This window comes from Sordaria macrospora, chromosome 1 (genome assembly GCF_033870435.1).
Source record: "Sordaria macrospora chromosome 1, complete sequence".
Classification (NCBI taxonomy): Eukaryota; Fungi; Ascomycota; class Sordariomycetes; order Sordariales; family Sordariaceae; genus Sordaria; species Sordaria macrospora.
Genome location: NC_089371.1, coordinates 5,494,679 through 5,510,076, shown reverse-complemented (window position 1 = coordinate 5,510,076; position 15,398 = coordinate 5,494,679). Strand labels below are relative to the sequence as shown.

General features: G+C 53.7%; 6 protein-coding genes and 1 non-coding gene across 7 annotated transcripts; 5 read left to right on the top strand and 2 right to left on the bottom strand.

Moving 5' to 3' along the window:
• Positions 1-674: 674 nt before the first annotated feature.
• SMAC4_13089 lies at positions 675-747 on the top strand. Its single transcript has one exon. It is a non-coding gene; the product is annotated as a tRNA-Arg (tRNA).
• Positions 748-932: 185 nt separating this feature from the next.
• On the bottom strand, positions 933-4,084 carry SMAC4_01555 (uncharacterized protein). Its single transcript, XM_003352672.2, has 2 exons — positions 1,766-4,084; positions 933-1,675 (listed from the first exon to the last, which is right to left on the bottom strand). Exon 1 carries the CDS (start codon positions 3,209-3,211, stop codon positions 1,844-1,846), a length of 1,368 nt encoding a protein of 455 aa, XP_003352720.1. The 5' UTR covers positions 3,212-4,084; the 3' UTR covers positions 933-1,675; positions 1,766-1,843.
• Positions 4,085-4,229: 145 nt separating this feature from the next.
• Positions 4,230-5,270, top strand: SMAC4_01556 (uncharacterized protein; the record flags this gene model as incomplete). The annotated part of the gene is made up of 1 exon (XM_003352673.2): positions 4,230-5,270. Exon 1 carries the CDS (start codon positions 4,308-4,310, stop codon positions 5,268-5,270), a length of 963 nt encoding a protein of 320 aa, XP_003352721.1. The 5' UTR covers positions 4,230-4,307.
• A 114-nt stretch (positions 5,271-5,384) lies between these two features.
• On the bottom strand, positions 5,385-6,571 carry SMAC4_01557 (uncharacterized protein). The gene is made up of 2 exons (XM_003352674.2): positions 6,049-6,571; positions 5,385-5,979 (listed from the first exon to the last, which is right to left on the bottom strand). Exons 1-2 carry the CDS (start codon positions 6,482-6,484, stop codon positions 5,510-5,512), a joined length of 906 nt encoding a protein of 301 aa, XP_003352722.2. The 5' UTR covers positions 6,485-6,571; the 3' UTR covers positions 5,385-5,509.
• Positions 6,572-7,461: 890 nt separating this feature from the next.
• SMAC4_01558 (uncharacterized protein) lies at positions 7,462-8,606 on the top strand. Its single transcript, XM_066089615.1, has 2 exons — positions 7,462-8,103; positions 8,171-8,606. The coding sequence occupies exons 1-2, from the start codon at positions 7,662-7,664 to the stop codon at positions 8,485-8,487; spliced, it is 759 nt and encodes a 252-aa protein (XP_065945744.1). The 5' UTR covers positions 7,462-7,661; the 3' UTR covers positions 8,488-8,606.
• Positions 8,607-8,908: 302 nt separating this feature from the next.
• Positions 8,909-12,609, top strand: SMAC4_01559 (uncharacterized protein). The gene has a single exon (XM_003352676.2). The coding sequence runs from the start codon at positions 9,136-9,138 to the stop codon at positions 12,244-12,246; it is 3,111 nt and encodes a 1,036-aa protein (XP_003352724.1). The 5' UTR covers positions 8,909-9,135; the 3' UTR covers positions 12,247-12,609.
• A 199-nt stretch (positions 12,610-12,808) lies between these two features.
• On the top strand, positions 12,809-15,314 carry SMAC4_01560 (uncharacterized protein). Its single transcript, XM_003352677.2, has 3 exons — positions 12,809-13,128; positions 13,188-13,594; positions 13,655-15,314. The coding sequence occupies exons 1-3, from the start codon at positions 12,898-12,900 to the stop codon at positions 15,195-15,197; spliced, it is 2,181 nt and encodes a 726-aa protein (XP_003352725.1). The 5' UTR covers positions 12,809-12,897; the 3' UTR covers positions 15,198-15,314.
• The last annotated feature ends 84 nt before the right edge of the window (positions 15,315-15,398 follow it).

The following is a 15,398-nucleotide window of genomic DNA, read 5'->3' as shown; positions in this document are numbered from 1 at the left end:
TCTGTTCAATATGAAATACGGCTCTTTCGGTTCTCGAGGATTATGGGGATCGGATCTGACGCATTGACGAAATCGAACGGGTTGCGTATAAGAAAGATTTTTGGTCCCAACTCCCTGGGTTTGCCGTTCTGCTCCAAAGTATCATTCGATGAATTGGGCAAGTAGCACTCAATGGCAAGGCAATTCTCAGAGTCTTGAAACATTTATCTCAAAGGATTGCGTAGCCAACGATGATGACGACGACGACAAGGTGACAACAAGGCCGAGATGGTATCGACGCGGTATTGATAGGCGAAATGTAAAAGACACCGTTCAGCTGCTGACGACGCTTTTGAGGCCAGACAAGTGGGATTGCAATATTACCGTTTTTCAACCTATGGAGCAATCAGCGTTCTGTCTGCGATCATGAGAGAAAAACCCTAGAGGTAGTTTCGACCTGCTATGAACTTCCTGCTGCGTCCGGTTGCTCCTTCCTGCCTAGACTGGCTGTTGGAGGGTCGGTACCTACATACAAGAAGGAACGACGGAGATCAATGGGGAAGAGGGAACGAACAGCTCCCATCCCGTCCCATCTCACTATCCATAAGGCGTTGTGGTGTTGCTAGGCTGGCATCTTGCGCCTGGAGAGGGCCGTGATCATAAGGGGGCTTTCGACAAGATAATAGCACAACAATGGCCGTTTGGCGCAATTGGTAGCGCGTTACTTTCCGGTGGTAAAGGTTCTGGGTTCGAGTCCCAGGATGGTCGCATGAGACATCATAAGATGATGTTTCGATACCTTTTTTTTTTTTTCTTTGGTGTTGTTGCAGGACGGTCTAGTATGCCGGCTGTCGGCCGGTGTTCCGGCTCCGAACCTTTCGGCGGTTGTCTTTTTTGCCGGCCACGAAATCGCATCATCATATGTTGCAGATGAAAGAATCCAAAGACAGCCTCTTTCTGGTGTTTCCAGGATTCGGCATGGGATCCACTGTGTTGGATCGAACCTTCCTCCTGACTCGATGCCGGCGGTGGTGGACATCCACTTTGATGACCCCTTTTTGGTGGCCAGGGTTAGGGTACGTGATCCTGACAGACAGCGATGAACACTCATACACAAATGCAAGATGGTGAATGTAACCTATAGGCAGGAAAGTCAGACAATAAATGTGGTATATAAAAGTTGATTCGACGAGGACAGGATGGCCCAATGACCGGAAGCCCTGGGTTATACCTCATCTCCTTTTGTCCTCAGCCGGGCCCCCAATCAGCCTTTCATGGCCTTAACCTTCGGGAACTTGCTCCTTCCTCAACGGTATTGAGCTCAGGATCTCATTTCATTGCACGAGGTGTTCCTTCTTCTTCAGTTATACACACAGGCTGCTGACTTCCCCCGTGTGTGGAGCAGTGCAGGCCTGGAAGACACACTGCAGCCTGCAGCCGTTGGTCCCGAATGGAGGCCCTTTGAGACTTGTAACACTGTAGTCGGAAGGAGCATCCTAAAAAGATCTCCCCTTCGCTCATGGATTTGGGTTGTCAATTGATAATGTACCTCTTGTCCTCTTCACGTCACCCGCCAATGAAGCACTTTCCGATTCCCGTTGTTCTCTTGGTCTCAAGCTATATTGACTTCTACTCCATTTCTCGGATGAGGATAGAGTAGAGAAACTCTTTTGGGCATACGAGTATTTTCTGGAGGCTTTTCATTCATGGTGTATCAGAAATAGCAGTGGCAAAGGGGAAGTGAAACGCGTTGGATAGGGGTTTTCACTCTATGAAGATAACTTACATCATCAGTCCGACCACAGTCCCAAAGACACCATGCGAGCTATCATGTCACGGCAACGTCTCCCAGCAGAATCACCCCTCACTGAGCCTCAGGTCCCTTGCTAACCTCATCCCTCTTGGCATCCTTGATCGCATCCAAAAACTTCTGCCTCGCCTCCGCATCATCGCTAAACAGCGTATCAGCCACTTGCCTCTGGGGAGTCTCACCCAGCCACTGGAACAAGGAAATATCACGGAACTCGTCAGCCCTAAAGATCTCAAGCATAACCAACGGCTCATCACCAATGTTCTCGACGAAATGTCCCATGTTCCTGGGCACGATGCCGACGTCTCCGGGCATGTAGTTGAACGTGCGGGCGTTACCCTGGGAGGCAAAGACGGTCACGCGGGCACGTCCGCTGATGAAGAAGGACCACTCGTCGGCGTTTGGGTGCCAGTGCATCTCGCGCAGGGCGCCAGGCTCGATAATGAGGTGGGCAGCGGCCACGGTCTTGGAGATGGGGAAGTTCTTGGAGTCGGTGATGCGCACTTCACCGCCCGAGGTAATCTTGGGGTCTTGGGCGAGCATCTTGTGGGTGAACTGGAACTTGGACTTCTTGATGTTGTTTCCCTGGGGTCTCTCCTGGTCGATGGAACCTGGCTGCGAGCCCTGGAAGATGTACTTCTCCTTCTCGGGAAGGTGGGCAAAGATCTCGGGGGCCAGATGGAAGTTTTTGGCGATGACGGACTTTGGAGTGTGGGCGAGCCAGTCGGTCAATAGGAAGGTGGATTCCTCGGAGAAGCTGCCGTCGTCGAAGATGAGCAGGAACTCGGTGCCGTTATCGCCCAACCCCTGAAGAGAGTGGGGGATGCCGCTGGGGAAGTACCAGAGGTCACCCTTTTCGAGGTCGTCGATGAAGTTGCCGCCTTCGTAGTCCAAGGCGGTCACACGAACGTTGCCCTCGAGGACATAGCCCCATTCAGCCTCCTTGTGCCAGTGCAATTCGCGAATCACGCCCTTGTCGAGGCGCATGTTGACGCCAGCCAACTCGATGCTGGTGGGGAGCTCACGGACAGTGGTCTGCCGAGTCCAGCCTCCTTCCTCAATGCGGATGTGAGAGTCGGCAAAGCTCCAACGGAGACTGGGTAGGGTGCCATGGTCGGTGCTGGGTGGGCGGACCAAGTCGGGATCTTGACGGGAGCGGTCCTTGTTCCATGGTCCTAGGACGGTAGCTCCCTTGCCGTTCCGGAAGGGAAGAGGATCGAGAGCCTCACCGACTGAGTCGACGGCACTATCGTAGGGATCGCGGTACGATGGAGTGTAGGGGTTTGTGTTGTTGACACTCCGGGTGCGGTACTTGGAGGGCAAAGGCTTGCCGTCAAGAAGGCGCTGGCGAGGGCTGTCTTGAAGAGGAACAGCAGAGACTAGGGCAATACCCAAGACGAGAATCAACCCCGTGAAGCGCATCTTGTTGAGACTGGTTCTAGACTGCCGAAGATGTTGGAGTCTGGAGAACTGTGATGATGAGAGTGATTTGCTGATGGAGTTGAGACAACATATGCTGGCAATCGACGCCTTTTATACTCAAGATGGTGTTCATCCTGGCCATGGTCGACATGATCTTGGTCCGCTCCTGTTCCGCGGCATCACTCAGCGTCATTGACTTTGCAGCGTATCGTTGATGTCGTGCTCTCGATGTACACCCGTGTTTCTCATCTCGGAGAAGACCCGGGAGGTTTGAGGGGTCGCAGCTGCGATGTGTGTCGGCAGTGTAACAGCAAACATGCGGATGGTCGCTTCGATGGCCCCTTTCGATGCGTGGGCGGACGGATATAAGACTGGAATGGTTGTCAGAATGCAATAGAGGAAGGAGGCTGCTGATGGAAGAAGGTCTGATGATGGTCTGGAAGATGGAAAAAGAATAAGAAGACGTGCCACTGAGCCAATAGCGCCAAGCACACGCTAGATAGCGCCAAGCACCTGCCAAGAAGAGGTTGTGTTCGCGAACAACATCGGAGGGGTTTGTTACATCATCACCACCTCGACTGTCAGTGGCCGATAACAATTCGGGGCTGTTTCGGGGTTCTGAACCTTCAGGCCACGGACGCGCTTTAAGCAGGGTGTTATTCGGCTGTGTTACAACGCGCCATCCCATCTCATCCATCCGATCATGCCGGACAGGGACGACATTGGATGAAACTCAGACCGAGGTGCGATGAACTCTTTCCCGAGTCATCCCGCTCATTTCTGTGCCTATTTAGGTCTATGGATGCTTCCCAAAATCCCAACATAATCCCACGATGATCGACAGTAAATCGACGGTCCGGATCTCCATGATCACCGTGGACCTTTTTAACCAGCGGGAAGAAACAAGCCTTTCGCTTCTTACATATCGTTTATCCCATAATAGCGCCAAACAATCGCGCTAATTTGACGCCAATCCACAATCGACAACATTCTATTCCCAGTCCCGTCAAAGGGCAAACGCCAATCCTGACTCACCCATTGACTGACCCATTGTCGTCACCCCCACGACGGGACGAACCGTCGTCATAAGCAAAAAATGTCTCCTCCAACAAGGAACCCGTCAAGTTCCTATGGCACCATCAACCACAACAACATCAACAATTCTCACCACAATACCATCACCGACAACTCGGAAACCCAACCACTACTCTACCCAAGCATCACCATGTCAACAGACACCACCACCCCGACCCTCCCAGAAGGGGCAATCACCAAACCCTCCTCTCCCTCCTCCTCCCATGGGCCGGGGCGATGGCGCCGCCATCTATCCTCAGACATCGACCGCACCAACGCCGACGTGATCCTAATAATCTGCTACCTGATAACCGGCCTCCTGGACTCCTCCTCCATCTCCATCTGGGGTTCCTTCGTCTCCATGCAGACCGGCAACACAGTCTACACCGGTCTGGGGCTAGCCGCGCCTCACGAATCGACGCGATGGATCAAATCGGGCACTTCCCTGCTCGCCTTCTGCCTGGGGTCGTTTCTGTTCAGTCGGTTCCACCGTCTTTTCCGCTCCCCGAAGCTGCGCTGGGTGTTGTGCGTTTCGTTTGCCGTGCAATTGGCGTTTTGCGTGGCCGCCGCGGCCGTCGTCACGGTGGCGGGGAAACCGAAAGATAGCGAAGCCATCGAGTGGCATGTTCTGCTGCCCATCGCGCTGCTGGCGTTCCAGAGCTGCGGGCAGGCGGTGACGAGCAGGGCCATCAAGTATAATGCGCTGACGAGCGTGGTGTTGACGAGCATCTACTGCGATCTGTTTTCGGATCAGGAACTGTTCAAGCTGCATAATCGCGAGCGGAACCAGAGAGTGGGCGCGCCCCTGTTTCTGTTCTTGGGAGCGCTGTTTGGGGGCTTCTTTGCGCATACGGACTTTGGTGTTGCGGGCGCACTGTGGATGGCGACCGGGTTGAAGTTGGTGGTTATTGTACTTTGGCTGATTTGGCCTGCTGAGAAGCCGAAGCCGGTGACTCAACATCCTAATGGACTGGAGAGAGCTTGAATTGTGTTGGTGTAAGCGGGTTCTTAGCATTGACGCCTGTTGTTTTAGATACCCCCCGATGCGCAAGTTGAGCCTGTTGAGCGAGCAAGTTTCTTCTTGCCTTGTACTTTTGTTTTTATTAGATGTCGACTTACACTAGAGCTATAGACTTTGTGGTTCTCATGGTATCATTAATCCAAATTCCTAATAGAATCTCTGTCATCATCTCCGATCCCAAGCAATAATTGGGTCGCATTCAATCATAGCTTCTCGACATTACGCAAAGCCCACAGCTCCTTGGGCTCACCAGCAGCATCGCAAGAAGAAAACTTCCACCAGCCCGAATGCAAAGCACCGGCAATGTTAACTAATCCCCACTTGATGGGAGCAGGCATCGGTGGCCAGTTTGCCCACATGCCGTCCTCAACCGTGCGGTCAAGGTTGAGAAGGAAGAAGGGCACGCAGTCCGTCACGCCAGCCTTTGTCACCGTCGCCTTACCCCAAGTCTTGAACGTGGTGACCGCCGCCATGTGCTCGGGTGTTCCCTCCTTGGGGGCGTTCGCATGCTCCGAGAGCTTGGAAATCGTAGAGATTTCGCTGTGAAAGTGGTCGGAGAAGGAGTCCTGGAAGGTGCCCATGATACGAAGCAGCTCGTCGCCCAAGAAGTCGCTAGGGCTCTTGAGGCCACTAAGGTACTTTTCAAACTCGGCAAGACCGGGCAAGAAAGCCTCTGTGATAGGAAGTCAGTCAGCTGTTTTTCCCATCAGTACTCTTGGACCCGAGTTCTCTGGCTTCTTACCATGCTCCTTGTGAGTTTCCTCAAAGACAGTCTTGTCCTGCAACAGGTCCTCGATCTTGGGGAACAGCGACTGCTCTTCGTCGTCATGATGAGACTTGACGAATCGGTACCAGGTCAAGCAGTAGCCGATAAAGTCGGCCTTGTCCTGGTCGGCAACATGGGCAGCCTGCTGGTAGATGGAGTTGTAGCCGCGGAAGATGGAGTTGTGCAGTAGGGCCATGTGGGTAGCACCCGAGGTGAAGATGTCCGTCTTCTTGGTCGCGTACTGCGGTGTGGTGATGAGCTTCATGGGCTCGTCAGCCCACGCCTTGGTAGGTGCGACGGAAGTCATAGTGAATGCTGGGGCGCGAGTGAGCAAAAGGGCGACAATCAAGAACGGAATCGAGAGAAGTACTGTCGTCGTTGTTGGTGAAGATGCTGATTTGCTGCCAGCCATTGGAGAGAAAAAGAGAAGCAAGTTCTCTCCTGATATGGTCAGCTAGAGTAGTACGTAGTAGGGCTGAAGATATGGAAAGGGAGAGAAAGGTTCCAGAGTCGAAGAGGAGCCGGGCGCAGTCTGCCGTCCAAAACTCCAAAGTCCGCAATCAATCCGACGAATGATGTGTCGTACGATGTTGATTACACGCCCGGCCAGAATGGTCCTTTCCTGAAAGATCCCCGGCGCATCGCGGGGTTAGAAGTCGCGTCTGCCAATCTGCCAAATTGAGGTGCCACTTGTGCTCGTCACGGTGGACTGGGTGGGACGGGACTCCCCGCTCCCCACGGGCTGTTTTAGCTGTTAGCGGCCTAAAATAAGATAACGGCAGTGCCTGAGACACAGGGCAGCGTGGGGTCACTTGGAGCGCTCCTTCCGCGGCCTGACGTCCACTGAACCGTGCCCTGAGAACCTTGACGGTTCCTTCCCGTCCAGATGGACGCCGTGGAAGTGGAATTGGCTGCCTCTTGCTCAATTTATCGTCTTCCATCCTGACACCATTCCGTCGTCTTACTTCCTCCTCATTCTTCTTTCCCTTCTTTCTTCCTCGGAGTCCAGCATTTTCCAAATTCCCACCATCTTTCAGGCAACATTCGGGGACGATACGTACGCTCACGGCTCGCAACATACATATCCACATGGCAGTATCTCGCAGCAAAAGACCTTGTACGGTCGGTTGCGCAGGCCATGACGAATATTAGCACCGGCTGACCACCTCGAAGCTCTGTCGGCACCTCATCGAGAGAAATATGTCCATCATGCAAACATTCTGAAAACAACCAGCCAGCCGCATACCGTTTTGTTGACCATGGTCACATTTCAAGGCAACGTTACTTGCTGACCGTTGACTCACCGGTCAGACCGGGAACTCCTCGCCGCGCTCGCATAAGCCCATCTCCACTGCCGAGCGGGGAAGACACGAATAACCGGAACGTCAACACGCCGGCCCCGCCATCGATCCCGCTGCTACATCATGTTCCGATTCCGTGTTTACACGCCTCGGCGCCCGTCCTGGGCCCGTCGGAGTCGGCTATAAATCAGACCTCCTCACTACGCAACCCATCGATACCCTTCTCGGCTACTCTGTACCAGACCGTACACCTTTCCAAAGACGACGCTAGTTATTCTCAACGCCACCATGATGGTCGCTCTCAACCCCCGCATCCGCGTTCGCGAGGCCGTGCCCGCCGACGCCGAGGCCATCACGAATACCATACATGATGGCTTTTCCGTCGACGCAATGCACCAACTTATGTATCCTAACGGCGTATCGGACGATTCGAGAAGAAAGTTCGCTGCCAGGCTCTTCTCGCCCACCCCCCCTCGTCCCAACGAGGGAGAAAAGCTCATCATGGTGGCAGAGCTGCTACCAGAGGGTTCTGATGGTCCTGGCGAGATTGTTGCCTTTTCCGAATGGACCCTGTTCCGAAATCCGCGTGCCGAGGAAGAGTGGAATGCCAAGGAGGAACCAAGGACACAAGAGCAGCTGGGAGAAGGTTGCAATGTGCAGGTCTTCAACGCCTTTATCGGCGGGTTGCACAAGAAGCGGCGAGAGCACATGAAGGGTGATCCCGGGCTAGGTAAGTTTGGCACAGCTAACATGTTTTCCTTTTCGGTGGCCGCTTTTCTAACTCAAAGTCCTGTCAGTTCTTGGGACTCTTGTCTGTCAGACGAATCGTCAAAGGCTGGGGGCCGGAAAGGCCCTCCTACACTGGGGTACCACCCTGGCTGACGAACTGAGCCTGCCACTGTTTCTCGAGTCATCGCCCTTTGGTTACAATCTCTACCGACAATTCGGGTTTGAACCCATCGATGTCTTCGACTTCCCCGTCTTCGATTTGTTCGGCGCCGTCAAACGCGAAGGTCAGAACTGGGGAGAACTCGTGGCGCTCGAGTTCGCTGGGTCACTCGCCAAGGGATGCTTCCGCACCGCCATCATGAGAAGGCCTGCCAAGAGTGCCTGATAGCGACGCTCTTAACACTGTCGGCAGTGGACTTCGCTACCGCACTTTGCTGCCTCATCACACTCTTTCTGTACTCGTATACTACAGAATTCATCAAGCTAAAGTTGATTAGCATCCTGCAGCCCTGTCTATCGTCTTTCGTTGCCAGATTGTGTCGCATTGTCTGACCTGTGGGGGACTTGGCATACAAGTATAAACAACAGCTGAAACCCCTGATTTGTCGCCTTGTTCAGTGGAAATTAACGTGTGCACGCCAGTATGACTAGCATACCCAATGTGGTGATGGGGGCGTCAGCTCTAGGCAGCCACTATTGTCTTACGAACCCACCAAACCATGTGGTTGACGGCCTGGACGCCTTTTGGCTTTCAAATGGGCGCAAGAAAAACCCCATACTTTTCCTATCTGGCACCCTGTCCAATGCAGAGGGGGTGAGAATTTGAGGCTTCAAGCCGCACCGAAGGGTGCAGGCGTAAGCACTAGGATGGGGCCAGGCTGCTCTCAACAAGAACGCCGACGGGACTTATAGATATCATGGGTTCTGTCGGTCCTCCAGGTCCTGGACTCTCTGTTCCTTAGCCATTGACTCCAAGCTGTCTTCCTTGGGTGATTTCAATCCCTCCTCTTTCATCGACCGATTACCAGTCGAGATGGCCGATTCTTCGCATGCCCACTCCCAGGAACAGTCACCAGCCAATGCCGGCGGTGACTCTCAGGACAACGACAATCAGGGGCACGTCTACCCCTACCCACCTCCTCAACCGCTACCCCAGCCGGGTACGGTTGACAATGCCCCAGAGCTCTCGCAAGCTTTTGGCTATCCGCCACAGCAATACGGCTTCGACCCTGCCACTCTTATTGCGCAACAACAGTATTACATTGCACAACATGCGAGCCAAGCGGGCAACCCCTCGGTGAACCATCAACAAGCCTACTATCCGCCGCACCTCCTACAGCAGCCTGGTTGGACGCCCGATCCCACTGCAATGAACGCCCAGTTCTACTGGCAGCAGCAGCAGCAGCAGCAGCAGCAGCAACAACAAGAACAACCACAACAATTATCGCGCCCTCACCTCGCCGCCTATTCCCAGTACAACCCCTCCTATGACCAGCAGTCGGCGCCCGACTCGATTCAAGAAGTGCAAAGCCCAGATTCGCAGCACAAGCAGCAGCCCCTTCTTGCCTCAGAGGATGTCATTACCCGGCAAATGCCTTCGCCGCAGGCGGATCCGCAGTCAGGCGTGAAGAAGGACGTGAAGAAGCGGAAACGATGGTGGCCTTGGTCCAAGGACTACAGGCAAAAGTTCGAAGAAAACCTCAAGGACAGGTTCAGCGGCAAGTCGGGCCTCAGAAATTTCCGTCGCGTCTACCTACCCAACGAAGGACATAGCGGCGAGAGCAAGATCGTCTATCGTGTTGGGACTGCCGAGGAGGAGGATATTGAAGACCTCGGAAAGGTACACAAGGTCGATGGCAAGCTCGTCTACGTCAACCAGTTTCACCAGCAAACCCGCAAGTTCCTCGACGTGGCCGTCTACCTCAGTCCAACCCGGTTCACCCCTCGAAGACTGATTGTCCAGGCAACTGATTCTGTTATCAAAACCCGCAACAACAGGAGGGGCGACTGGATCAGGACCAAAGTCACGGGCAACGTGCCCGCTGTCCTGGCGATGTCTGAATGGGCACTGTCTCCCTTCAAAAATCAAGGGTTTTGGGCTAAGACGAAGGGCACTTTCCGAATCTTTGTCGTTGCCATCCCTCTGCAAATCATGCTTGCCATTCCATTTCTCGGTAGATACGATGACGATGACGAGGTGACCGATACCTACACTGACTACCCTGGGTATTACTGGAGATGGCCCAAGTACGCTGTAAACGCGTTGGACATGGCTCCTGGTACTGATGAGTGGCATAACGTCGGCTACAATTCGGCACTCAATGTTGCAAAACGTGCTCAACGCCCCCGGCGACTGTATGCGAAGGTGAACGGCAAATGGACAACCATCGATGGCGATACATTCGACAACTCTATGCGGAGATACATTTTCATCAGTTACATGTGGGGTATGTTCCCAGATGAAGCAGGCGCTGAAAAGGCTCACCATTTGGCGCGCAGAATTGCCGACCGCGAGGGCTTTGATTGTTACTGGATGGACCGTGAGCTCGTCAACAAGAATACAAAAGCCGACACCGATTACGACGTCTACACACTTTGCGATATCGTCCGAGGATCGTCTGGTGTCTGCCTCATGATGCCCAAGGACGGAACCCAAGAGCGTCTTGATTGGGGAGGCCGCATGTGGACGCTCATGGAGGGTCTGCTTGCCCCGGGAGATTACGTAACTTACTGCTTCGAGGATGCAAAGGGTCAACTCGTCACCAAAAAGATTAGAAAGGTTGAAATGACAGCCTCGTTCTGGCGTCAACCAGACAGCGAGTACTGGGAAAACAGTCAGGCTGTGCGCATCTTGGCCGAGCACTATGCTAACGTGCTGACACTTTCACGCCTGGAGCTTCTTCCGGCAACGATTACTGCGCTGAGTACCAAGAGTCGTAAGGAGTTTACCGGCTCAGATCTTGCCTACGCCGTCATGGGCTTTCTTCACTACCGGATTGAGCGCTCAGACGACGGGACAACTGTGTTCCAGAACCTCGCTCGCCTGTCGCTTGGCAATGATAGTGATGAGCTGGTGGAGAGGATGCTTTGCTTACTTCCTCAGCCATCAACCAAAGATATCTTTGAGACTCTCTCTGAACGTGATGAGTATGGAACCTTCCTCCACCACATCACGCCGCAGTGCCAAGTGGTTGGTGTGGCACACGAAGACGAGACTGTCATCTTGGACTCTTGCCGTGCGATCCACATCAGATGGAAGGACTTTCCCCGAGCAACTGTCCAGCGCGATATGGGCTTTGGAAAGATGATGGCGGTATTCTTCCTGGCCTTCGGCATCTGGTGGTTATCTTTTGGTATTCAAATGACACTGGGCTACATCCCATACTTTGCCGGCTTTGCCCTAACCGACGGCGAAACTGGCAAGTCGTATGTGGGATGGGTTGTTGCTGGCTTCTTCTTTCTGGGTCTGTTGTTCTCTGCACCTTCGCCATTCTCGGTGAGACGGCTCTTTGGCGGTACCGTACTGAAGAGCACTCCAAATCTGGTAGGATTTGAGGGAGTCATGCCTATCGCGCAACTGGAAAAGATCATTTTCGGAAACGTGGAGGGTCGACTGACGTATGCGCCATCCGCTTCTCCGTTCAGCAGAAACAATCGGGAGATTAATGAGAGGCGAGGCAGGGAGCCGTCGTGGATCAAGAATCCAGACTCCGCCCTTCACGACCTTATGAAGGAGAAGCTATTGCCGTCAAATAAACACCAGCTCTTCACCCTGGTTGATATGGGCGAGCTCACGGTCTCTATCTTTGCTGCTGAGAGGCCACCGACTGTAGCTCTTCTTTGCGGCAAGGAAGGTGGCATGCTTCGTGCTGTCCTTTGCAGCTGGCGCTTTGAGACGGATTGCTTGTATAGGGAGACAGTCGTGAGGATGCCCACGCGGGTCTGGGAGGTAGCAGAGCCCAAGGGTTGGTTGAAGCTGTGTCTACGATCTCAAGACGACTACAGACGCAGAGTGTCCCTCAAGTACCATCAAAAGATGGCCAGGGACGCGGAGCTTGCAAAGGAAGAGGCCGAAAGATTGAAAAAGGAGGAGGAGAAAGCAGCAAAGAAGGCAGTGGAGGAAGCTGCAAAGAAGACGGCATGAGAATGACCATTTGTGAACAGCGCCGCATGACAGCGTAATGTATGGGCGGATATGACCACACGAGGATTTGCCAGTTTGGGTCTCTTTCACGATACACATGATTATCAGGAGTAACAAGGGCCGGTTTCTATATCTCATCAATCCAGCTCATATAACTGCAACACATATCAATCCGTATACCGTCTTCATTCGCCATCGTCATGATCCCATTCTTGAGCAACTCATTGTCGCACCACTGTGCCAAGGCCGTCCCCCTCATCGCTAGCTTCAGCGGATCTTGTCCCGACAATTCCATGAGCAGCTGCAACTACTGCGGCCAGGCACTCCGATTGGCGTCGCATTCGGCCCCTCCCCCGGACCGGCAACACCACAACTGACATCTCCACAAAGGCACCGGACCCCCGGCTAATATGCATAATCCCGCTAGGTCAAATATAGTATACGCGGCTGCTTGTCCTCCGAGAATGCCACCTTTTCTCAAATTCAGGGACCATTCGACAACAGTCTGAGCACATGACTGCGAACGGACACTTGTTGATAATGTTATAAGCTTCATGATTCTTGATATTGTAGACTTGAGTGATTCATACAACCTCTTTGCCTGTTAATATACCCGTCTTGTTTTCATCCATACCCTAATCTCTTTTCAACATGGCCGTCACTGCCAAGCAGAAGACCATCACTCCCGATCCCCAAAAAAGTCCACTCGCAGGAACAATTCCGACCAAGAAGCTCACAAAGGAGCAGCTTTTCAAGACACATGAGGGACACATCAAAACACAAAATGCCACTCAAACTCCCAATGGCCCCAGGGCAGTGAAGCAACCAAACTTGGCGGAAGCATACCCTGCTTCTACCAAGTCCATCAGAGATCTCGAGATCGTATGTTGTTTCACTCAGGCCTTGTTCTTTCGGTGAGATTCGACTAACACTATACCCAGATCCCACTAAGTGAACTCAGCGTAGAAACACATCACCGAGGCAAGGGTCTTATCGTCAAAGTAGTCAGCCCGCCCTACATTGGCGCCGGTGCGGTCAGTATCGTTGAGGACCAGTGGGGTAATGTCGACAAACTTGCCATCTACAACCAAGGCGACTCGGCGATCCTGTCGGGCGTTCCCGAGGGCTGTATCGTTGCCGTCAAGGAGCCTTATTACGTCCAAAATGGCGCGGAGCACGATTTCATGATCTGCGTCGATCACCCGTCAGATGTTATTCTGTTGAGGTTTACAGATTCCATCATCCCAGAGCCATTGAGATTGGGACCGCTGTTGAAGTCAGCTGCCGAGTGGAGGACGGCGGGTGATCAGGCATTTTTGGAACGAGATTTCCCTACGGCTGTCTTTTGGTGAGTTGCCCCTTTCAGCAGTGGTTTCGAGGGTTTCAACTTACGCAAGTCCCGCAATAGCTACACAGAAGCATTAGAAGGCTTAGAAGACGAGACCACCAAAGCTCCAGTCTACACCAAGCGCGCCGGCGTCAACCTCCTCCTAGGTCGCTACGACGCCGCCAAATCCGACGCCCTCGCCTCCCGCACTGGTGCTCCCACCGACTGGAAAGCCTACTACAATGCCGGTCGCGCTGCCTACGGTCTGTGCGAGTACGCCACCAGCAATTCCTACTTCGAAGAAGCCCTCAAACTCAACGCCAAAGGCGCCAGCGTGCAAAAAGAATACGAGCGGGTACAAGCCCGCGTCAATGAAGAAGAATCCGGCAACTACGACTTCGCAGCCATGCACGCCTCCCTCTCCCCCACCAACGTTCACATCGACGCCGGCTCCTTCCTCGCCAACACTCGCGTCGCCGACTCCGGCCACCACGGCCGCGGCCTCTTCGCCACTCGCCTCTTGAAAGCCGGCGACCTGGTCTACGTCGAAAAAGCCACGTTGATGCCCAACCAGTACGACCCCGTCCGCGCCTCAGCGGCGCTGTACACGGTCATGGTCCGGCAGTTGTGCGATAACCCCTCGCTAGCTGATACCGTGCTCAAGCTCTTTCCCGGTCAGCTCCCCTACGAGCGCACCGGTGCCGAAGGCACGCTAGTCGACGGCGTCCCCGTCGTGGACGTGTTCATGGTCGAAGGCATTCGCACCAAGAACTGCTTCTCCTCCCCGCTTTCCACCTACGACGACACCAAGCCTACTTACAACTCGGCGCGCATGGCGAAGGGACTATGGGCGCATTCCAGTTTGATGAACCACAGCTGCGTGCCCAACACCATGCGGTCGTTTGTGGGTGACATGCTCATCTGCCGCGCTACGAGGGATGTAAAGGAGGGCGAAGAGCTGTTCCAGCAGTACGTGCCTGTCAAGACGCTGGTGGATGTGCGCAACAAGGAGTTTGCGGAGGGTTGGGGGTTCGGGTGTCGGTGTGGGTTGTGCGAGGGTGAGCGGAAGTCCTCAGAAGAAAAGTTGAAGAAGAGGAAGGAAGCGATGCTGGCGCTGGAAAAGTTCCTGGATAAGAAACCGTCCAGTGGCAATAACAAGGGGACGCCCATCATCGTGCCCGATGCGACGATCAGGACGGTCGATAAGATGATGAGGCAACTCGAGGAGTTGCATGAGACGGAAGTGTATGACACTTTGGCGCTGCCGAGGTTGACGCTGGTTTATCCGTGCAACTGGTTGGTGGATGCGCACAGGGCCAAGAAGCAGTGGGGGAAGGTGGCCAAGTACTCGTTGAAGGTGTTGAGGAACTTTGGGTTTAATGCGGTGCCCAAGGATGAGGATCCCGCCAAGTTGACGGTCGACTGGGATCCGAAAGAGATTTATACGAGGAGCGGGGAGGTGAGCTTGATGGCGGTCCATGTGGTTGCTTCGTTGAGGAGGCTGGCGGAGGCGTATACTGCTTTGGGGCATAAGGAACTGGCGGAGAGATGTGTGGAGGCGGCTAAGTTTGGGTATACCATGGTGACTGGATTTTCGGAGGATGTTGATGCTCTTGGTCATTGAGGTGAGTGAGTATGGGGGAGAACAGGATTGATTGGGGGCGATTGGGCGTTTTATCTCTAATAAGCATTGTATTTCTGTTTACCTAAGGTAACTTTCTTAATCAAGCTTTGTTCTGAACACAACTACCTCTCCCGTTGTCTGAGAGAATTGGCCGTCCAGCGGTCTCGGGTATCCGTTTGCAACTGTTTCCGGCCAATGCAA

Coding starts and splice junctions, on each gene's coding strand:
- SMAC4_01555 (XM_003352672.2), bottom strand. CDS start 3,211: ATGCGCTTCACGGGGTTGATTCTCGTCTTGGGTATTGCCCTAGTCTCT.
- SMAC4_01557 (XM_003352674.2), bottom strand. CDS start 6,484: ATGGCTGGCAGCAAATCAGCATCTTCACCAACAACGACGACAGTACTT. Junction 5,980..6,048: donor GGAAACTCACAAGGAGCATG/GTAAGAAGCCAG, acceptor TTCCTATCACAG/AGGCTTTCTTGCCCGGTCTT.
- SMAC4_01558 (XM_066089615.1), top strand. CDS start 7,662: ATGATGGTCGCTCTCAACCCCCGCATCCGCGTTCGCGAGGCCGTGCCC. Junction 8,104..8,170: donor GAAGGGTGATCCCGGGCTAG/GTAAGTTTGGCA, acceptor AAGTCCTGTCAG/TTCTTGGGACTCTTGTCTGT.
- SMAC4_01559 (XM_003352676.2), top strand. CDS start 9,136: ATGGCCGATTCTTCGCATGCCCACTCCCAGGAACAGTCACCAGCCAAT.
- SMAC4_01560 (XM_003352677.2), top strand. CDS start 12,898: ATGGCCGTCACTGCCAAGCAGAAGACCATCACTCCCGATCCCCAAAAA. Junction 13,129..13,187: donor CCATCAGAGATCTCGAGATC/GTATGTTGTTTC, acceptor CACTATACCCAG/ATCCCACTAAGTGAACTCAG. Junction 13,595..13,654: donor TTCCCTACGGCTGTCTTTTG/GTGAGTTGCCCC, acceptor GTCCCGCAATAG/CTACACAGAAGCATTAGAAG.